The 8143-nt window shown below is 40.9% G+C and overlaps 1 protein-coding gene across 1 annotated transcript in view; it reads right to left on the bottom strand.

Moving 5' to 3' along the window:
* Positions 1–237: 237 nt before the first annotated feature.
* LOC104619683 (folliculin-interacting protein 1-like) overlaps positions 238–8143 on the bottom strand; it is a 21771-nt gene continuing 13865 nt past the window's right edge. Inside the window, exons 4-11 of the mRNA XM_010285642.1 lie at positions 7443–7543; positions 7116–7190; positions 6502–6593; positions 3807–3890; positions 2754–2825; positions 1883–2018; positions 1128–1329; positions 238–327 (exon numbers count right to left, since the gene is read on the bottom strand). Coding sequence (XP_010283944.1) covers positions 238–327; positions 1128–1329; positions 1883–2018; positions 2754–2825; positions 3807–3890; positions 6502–6593; positions 7116–7190; positions 7443–7543 — 852 coding nt within the window. The remainder of the gene's footprint in view (positions 328–1127; positions 1330–1882; positions 2019–2753; positions 2826–3806; positions 3891–6501; positions 6594–7115; positions 7191–7442; positions 7544–8143) is intronic.

Genomic DNA, 8143 nt, shown 5'->3' with positions numbered 1-8143 from the left:
AAAACCTTCATCAACTTTGTCCTGTTCACACCAAGCCCTGATGGATATACGCACTTGGCAAAATCTAAAAACACAAACAGATTGTAACGGCTTGCTATCACCAACACCTTTATTGTACTTACTTTTTGCAGAAGACTTTAGATGTTAGAAGTTACTTATCCTGCACTAAGATGATCCTTCTAAAACAGACCTGAGTGCTTTTGAAGAAACAGACACAAAAGATAAGAGACAAACTGCTCACCTGAATTCATTAAGGGCGTCAACAATTCTGTTATATGCCAAACTCCGCTGACTGGCATCAGCTGATCTACGACTCATTTTCATAGCCTTGAAAACAATCATTAAACAGATAAGTAACACATAGCTACAGAAGCACAGAAAATGGAAAACAAAGTCATGTGTTTGCCTTTATCTTTCATGCAACTAGTCATGCAAGTAATTTTTTTTTAAGTGATAAAATGATGGTACAAGTGCCAACTTTCATATCTGAGGAAAGATAGGTGAGGCACATGCATCTGCAGCCTCTGCTGCTTCTGTGCTTTTCATCATTCAAGGCATAAAAGAGGTCAAAGTTTTCACTGCAGTGCCAGAGTAACCACTAAGTATTTCCTAGAAGAGAGATTTGTAGCAAATCTAACCACACATTTGAAACGTCAATTTTTGAAAATTTCCTACACATCAGAATCAGGGGGTAAAATAAAGAGAAAGAGAAAAAAGCTCAATATTTATTTGCAGCCTGGAAGAGCCTAGAGATAGGTTCTGACCACTAAACTCAGATACAGCTGAAGCAGGGAGGTAGAGGTGGCCTTAAAAGCACCTTTCCCCCTTGGCTGATCCAGGGCTTGCTGGGAGCTTACACAGCCTAGCGACTGTTCCAGCTTTCAGCAATCCCTGCAGCATAATGCAGCATGCCCCGTCCTCACCCTGTGTTGTGCTTTTGCCAGCAATAAGAAACATCATCAAAGATGCTGTAGAGCAAAGCTCTTCTCTGGTGCAATTCCAATACCCAACAGCAAGTTGATCCCACTTTTGTACACTAGTAACAAGAGTTAGGAATTAAATCTGACAGGGCTGGGCGGGGGACATGCAGCAATACCAGCGCAGGAATCAAAAGAGACTGTGTTTACCTGTTCTATTGCACTCTTCAGTTTGTTCATGTGACTCTCAAAAAGAGGAAAGTGCGAGAAGAAGAACTCATTAAATTTGTTGTTTTCATCTTCGTCTCTTGAGAGTGAAAAAATAACTCCAATTGCTATCTTTTTCTTCCTAACGATTCCTGGGCTAGGACCAGAGCTGTCATCTGACAAGTTAAAGCTTTCATCCATGGACCTTGAAGCATGGAAAAAACCAGAAAGTTAATGTAATGCACTGCTTAAAGTTGTACCTTGGTTTCCTGTGTAGTTCAAGTCTTGAACAGTTACCTTCAATAAACACCTTTTGTTTGCATGTGTTGTCAAATCATCACCTTTGATAACACCCACTTTGCAACTTTTTACAAGCAACCATTAATTGATCCTGCAATTCACAAAAGCTGGAACCAGATTCAAAGCATTTGTGGGATCAGAATACGGTATTCTAGTTCTCTCTCATCCCTGCCAAGAATTCGTGTTTTGAGTAGGATTTTAGGGCTTCTTATCCTCAAAAGTACAGCCTACAGGTTTATGTTTTGCTGAAGGCTTTCTAGTTAGTGCAAAACAACGAATGCCATGAAGAAAACAGATACTAAAAAAGATCAGGCGTTGAAGTGCAGCCTGACTCACACCTCTGTAAATACCCCACAGAAAGCAACAGCAAGAGCAGATGTACATATGCAAGAGCAGAATCAAGCTGACGATGGTGGAAAATTTATGGGCAGCAACCAGCATTTTCATTCCCAGCTCACCATCGAGGGAAGACCCCATTCTCCAAGCTGGTAGTCTGACTGCGACGCCAACGCCGCTGGTAACTGCTAGCACAGCTTTTGTTAAACGAAGAGCCCGGAGATGGAAACGGAGTGATGAGCAGACTGCTAAGAGATGCTGCAATAATAAGAGGAATAAATAAAAATCTCTCCAGAATAAAGATCATTTGGAAAATAATACCAGCAACTAAATGAAGCCCCTCAAGATAAACTGGTGTTGCTTATCAAGTGCCTTCTCTTTTGCTTACCTATGTTTCTTATCTAAACATAACCAGTTTATAACAACATTAACAAGATATACAAGCACTACAAGGGTGGGACAGTCCTGCAGCTTTACGTAATACGCAACACACAGGTTGCACCTTGCTCATCAACCCTGAGTATTGGGAAATAAATTCTTTGTGGAAAGGAGTAACGTTAATCACATCCTTTAACAGCCTTTCCAATCCTATCCTTAAATGCCCAATATCCTGAATTTGGGGGGAGGAGAGGGGTGCAAATTCATGCTTTAACATTAGCGTCCTCCTCAATTTGTAAAGGAGATGGCCGCAAGTATCGTTTAGGAATCCTGCAAACTCATTTCAATATTTAATTTGGCTTGCTTATTTGCAGCATGCGTTACTAAATCACGCTGCTGTTCAGATCCCCTCTGTGAGGTTGCTAATGGAGCACCCTTGACGCCTACAACATTTGTACGCTTACGTATCGGTATGCGTTAATGCTTATACATAACAAAACAGACAGTCGCATTTCAGCACAGGAAAAACCATTTGATGATGTCTAGACAATTCAGTGACAACGATTACTGAGTATTTTTGGAGCCTACAGGGTTAACACATGGAACCGACATTACCAGATCTTGCTATACCGCTGTCTCTGTCCTCATTCTGCTCCCTCCCAGGCATATCCATAGGGTTGCTATGAACTGTAAAACAAGGAATACCATTTAGCAGGGGAATATACAGTTCCTTTCTTGTTGGCAGATCTCCATGTAATTAATGAAACAAAAACATGCTCATTAATTCAGATCAACAGCACTGCACAAGGCCATCACCAAGAAAGGCTGCTTAGCTGAACAAGCCAAAACACTTATCTGAAAAGCTTGGATGTATTTTTCTGAAGTCCATACACCTATTTTTGTACAAACTAAAACTAGTACACTTTGTTTCTTTACACAGATATTTTTCAAAGAAAATGTAATGTACGGAAAGGATGTTGGTCACGTACGTAGTACTCAGTGTACAGACAAAACACCCACCAAGAAACAATATAAATACGACTTCATTCATGTACCAGCTTTATCAGGTATTATCTATATAATTTTAACAGGATGTTACAATGCCATCTTGAAGAAAACAAATACTTTTAAATTGTGAGCAGTGCATTGGTTGTTCAACTAAGGCATAAGCTGTCCAGATTCATAGTCTGCATATACACAAGATCGAAAGTGTCTCAGGCTCAATAGTCTTTAAATGTGATATATTTTACAGATATGTGTGTGAAGTAAAAGCTACTCAGCCATGGAAATAAGACCCAGCCGCTAAAAGCAAGAAACGTCCACTTTAAATGAACCTAGGTTAGCGTTAGCTTTAGTTTTTACAGTTTGGATGAAACAAATCCAGATCAAAAGAGCTTATTATTTCCAGAAATATGAAATCCACCATTAAATATAAGTTTCCAAAACAAAACAACACAACCAGCCAATCCCAAAGAGGACTTTTAAAATGCCTGCTTGTCCTCTGGGGATTTAAAACATTTAAGGAGAGCAGCCATCACTGTTCATTTTGTACTTCAAAAAAAAAAAAAAAAAAAAAAATCTTATTTCCAGGGCTAAACTACAAATCCACATGGTTTTGTCACACCAGCTAGACTAGCCACACAGCACAGCACACAGCACACTGCAAACCTGCAAAGAAAGAGGCGCTCCGGATCAGGCGGAGCGGACCTTGCTCTGAGAATGCCCGCCTAGGGCTGCAAAGCTGTGAAAGACCTACATGGCAAAACGTAAAATACACATGAAAGAATGAGGTTAGTAAAGCAGAACAGTCCGTAGGGAGGGGGCCAGGACAGGGAGAAGATATAAGCCAACATAAATGCAGACTAACATATGCAGGAGAACAGCTCTTAGGCTTAACAAGAACGTTGATTCAAGGATGCAGCTTACAGTTGGACTATATAGTATTTATAGAATTAAAATAATAGACCCAGCTTTACACTGTCTCCCATACAAGGATGGGGTTTCTCTCCAATGGCTTGTTTTGTTTTTAGTTGAAAAATGATTAATTTATGCAGGCTCAAAGCCTAACTTGATCACAAACAGGAGATTCATCGTGGAGTACAATGTTTGTTTTAACATCCACACTGGTGGGGTGGCCGAGGAACACTGTTACTGAAGACGATGGGGAGAAAGAGGGAAAAGGCAGGCAGAAATTTGTCTTAGTAGAACCCACAGAAAATTATAGGCTGAAGAAGTTGTTCTGAGAACAGTCAAGTACATCAGTTTAGTGAAATGATCATACAGAAAATCAATGTTAGTAGTCTTAGCAGTCCATTTTAAAGTAATACTGGATCGTAGATATACCGGGGAAAGAGCATATTTACTGTACACAGCCAGGAAAAACGCATGGGTATTTTTAATCAGTTAAGTGTCAGTCCCTCTCCTAAATTTGAACTACTGCTCTCTCAAAGTTTCCTGATTATACAAAAGACGAAGGTTGCACCTCAACAAAGCTCCCTTCCATTCTCTTAGGTCTTCACTCATTAAAGGAAAGGACCTGACCAGTGTTGCTTTTATTTTTTTTTTAAAACAGCATATCTAAAAAAAGCAGCTTGTAAATTGTTCCCAACCAAAACACACAGACTCTTCTGCTATCATGGGCTGGCGAGAGGCAGTGAGTCCGGAGCAGTCTTTGCTGTCGAACGCAGTTGGTAGAAATGCTGCAGTTACAGATTAACTTCTTTACCTACTTTACCCACGTTTCCCTCTGCGCTGAAACGGGAACTGTAAACAAACACGGCCGAACGGACTGAGAACTTGTGCAGCTCAGTTACAAAGAACGTTTCAGCATCCTCTTCCAGAAGGCAATCTCATCGCTTCCCGTTGCGCGCGCTGGCACCGAGGTGCCGACGCCTCCCGGCCAGCTCGCGGGGCAGTTATCCTTTCTGCTCGGTGGGCAAGAGTCACCGTCGCTACGGAGCCGGACACAGATGGACGTGTGGCACTGGCTACACCTAAATCATACCGAGTCCACGCCTAATAATTGCATTATCTGAATTTGGACTTGCAGTTTAGATCGCGCTGGTGATACAGCAAACTTTTGCCAAGCGCAAACCGCAGCAAAACCCTGCAAGTACACGAAGTGTGTTCCTCTCTCTTGGATCGGGCACCTCACTCATTCATGCACTGTGACAAACCACAACTGGAGTCTGAAAGGAGTACTGGATATTAAGAAAAATGCATCTTTTTAACTTTTCTGACTTAGTAAATTCAGGAAGCGTTTAATAGGTAATAGATTCTTACAACTTTAATTGGCTTCCCTTATAAATGGAATGATTGGGAATGATTTTAATGAGGTATACAGCTTTTGAGCCTGAAAAACATTTAAGCCCATGCTTAGGCACAGTCTTATCAAAGTCAGTGTGAAGGAGAGAAGTAAACACACCCAACGAGAATTAGGACCATGTCAAAGCCAGAAACCCAGTTAGAGGAACAAAGTCATCAAATTAACTCCTTACTTCCAACCCTAGAGAAGTGTCTTTTACACACAGCAATATTCTGCAAAGCAAATGTAGAAAGAAGCCCCTTATTCTACCTACTACAACAGACATTCACTTGGAAAGTCAACAATCTAAACCAAGAGAAAGGGAGGATGTGCTGAAGAGCTCGTCAGGCTGCTACATTGGACAACCAAGCCCTGAAGTACAGTATCTTTACTATCAGCTCTACTGTTCCCACAGGGAAAAGCCAAGACTTTCCCCTCTTCCTGTAATCTAATGTTCACAGAGTCTTCACCCACAGCATTTCCAAGAAGGCTGAGAACCAAAGATGCCAGATGGTTTTTCAAGACTGCTTAGCTTCCACGGTCAGAGAGAGAGAGAGAAAGAGGGGAAAACAAAAAGATACTCTGTCTGACCTGATCAAAAACTCTAGTGCAGCTGTGCAAGGTTAACTTAGACTAGTATGAAACACACGGCCACGTGTGCTCAGATGGCCAGAGTACAGAACAGAATGAAAATTAACCAAAAAAAAAACTGGGGAACTGAGCCAGGCAGAATCAATCCTGCCTGATCTGAGATACACTGCTTAGAAAGTTCTACAGGCTGTTACCTTCCAGCATTTTCTGTATTTCAACTTAAGTATATCTAAAAATTTCTATTACGTATTTTATACACACATACACAGCTGTATATATGGAACCACTGCTAATTCCTTGAACCGTCCAATTTATTCTCCTCCAAACCCCACCACGAGTGATTTTCTGTTACGTCTTTAGCTTGTTTTTTTTTTTTTTAAATTCGATTCTATTTAGAAGACTTTCACATTCTAGAATCTATGATTATTCAGTTAAAGATTGCAGGAAAAAAAATCTGTTCATAATTACCTATATTCCCAAGAAGTCCATTCATAATTGTACTGTGGTCAGGCTTTAATGTATTGCTGTCTTGATTAATGAACTCAAGACTGTCCTGCAACCTATAACAAACATAAAACATACAAGAAACCAGTGATTTGCATTTCAGTAGAATACAGTGTTACTTCATTATAGCCCGAGTGGAACAGACAAGAGAAGAATGCAGGTTTCCACTAGAAAAACCTTTCATAGCCTAAGCCACGTTCTCAGGTAGGTTAATACACAGAAAACTAAACGCTGAACCCTCCGAAGCCAGATGTTTTTGTAACAGCTTTTTCTTCATCTTGGACTGAATTCCCCAACTCCAGTGCTCTGTCCTCATCCCTTCTCCTTTGGCGGCTGCAGGTACTTTGTACCTTACAATATCAAGCTTTACCATATCCGCATTAAAGGAATGGTTCATTCATTCGCTTAAAGCAAACTGAGGTGAAGACAACTGCAAGGGAAAGGTGAGGACACTAGTGACAGGATGTAACAGATCGGGGAATGAGAAGTTATTTTTCTACAGAAATAATCTGGAGGGTCAAAAAAAAAGTCCTGTGTTTTTATATTCACCCCCTTAAACGCATTTGTAATGGACTCACGTATTCAGGCTTCCGTAGATGCTGCTTCCAGTGCGAGCTGTGAAAACCTTGCTGAGCATGAGCTGAGGAGGTGAGCTAGAGGACAAAAAGGAAGATGTCAGTCAGAACGCAGTGCCAAGACAGGCTTTCCTTTCAATTGCACAACCGTCCAGATTTTATAGTCCTAAACACAACACAACAGCCTTTTGTGTCAAATGTGACATCAGAATAACTTTAAAGCAAACCCAGAAATTCCTTTTACTCTGCACTTGTGGCATTCCATTCATTATGTATTAGCACTAAGGAGTAAGTCTTCTGAAAAGACAAGAAGTAAAAAATTAATCTTACCGGATCTGGTGAATTTTCAACGTGGAGCCCTTGTAGCTCATGGCCACAGAGCCAAACATCATCTCTCCAAGCATGTTAGCATCTGAGGAGCACCGAGAGCCCTGCAAAAAAAACCCCACCAACATTTGTTTTTAAGCATTTCAGAAGCACACTTCTATCAAGGCAATGTATGACTAAGGAAAATATTCTTTATTAAAAAATAAACATGCAAAATATACCTTGCTGTAACACTGCTGAACACATGAAGTTGAACAGTTCAATGAAGAGAATGCTAGCACAGAAAGTGATCCTCACATTGGCTGTGAGCTAAACCACTAAAATCATCCAACAAACCTAAACCACCTGTGGGGGGGCAGCAGATTCAAACTGTGCTGAGTCAGGGGATTAAAAAGTTTTAGAGTGTGATAACACACTTCACTGAGTAAGAACCATTAAGCCTAAACCTTGTGTCTGCTTCACAAGAAAAATCACAAGTTCACTTGAGATCTCACACAGCCTGTGCACTGGCGCCCAGTTGGACCAGTGCTTTCTTGACAAAGACCGATTCATAACTTATCCATGGATGGTATTTTGTATTTGATGTATCTTTCCCTGGTGCTCCTGCTCGTACCAGGAAAGAGCTGTAGCATCACGATGCCAGGCTTAAGTTGGGCATTTCCTGCTTCTCAATTGGTGAGAGCTTGCTGTAAGGCATACTGGCT

The sequence above is a fragment of the Phaethon lepturus genome, unplaced genomic scaffold (genome assembly GCF_000687285.1).
Source record: "Phaethon lepturus isolate BGI_N335 unplaced genomic scaffold, ASM68728v1 scaffold46854, whole genome shotgun sequence".
NCBI classification, from domain to species: Eukaryota; Metazoa; Chordata; class Aves; order Phaethontiformes; family Phaethontidae; genus Phaethon; species Phaethon lepturus.
Note: the sequence above shows the minus strand (reverse complement) of the source record. Positions and strands in the feature narration are given on the sequence as shown.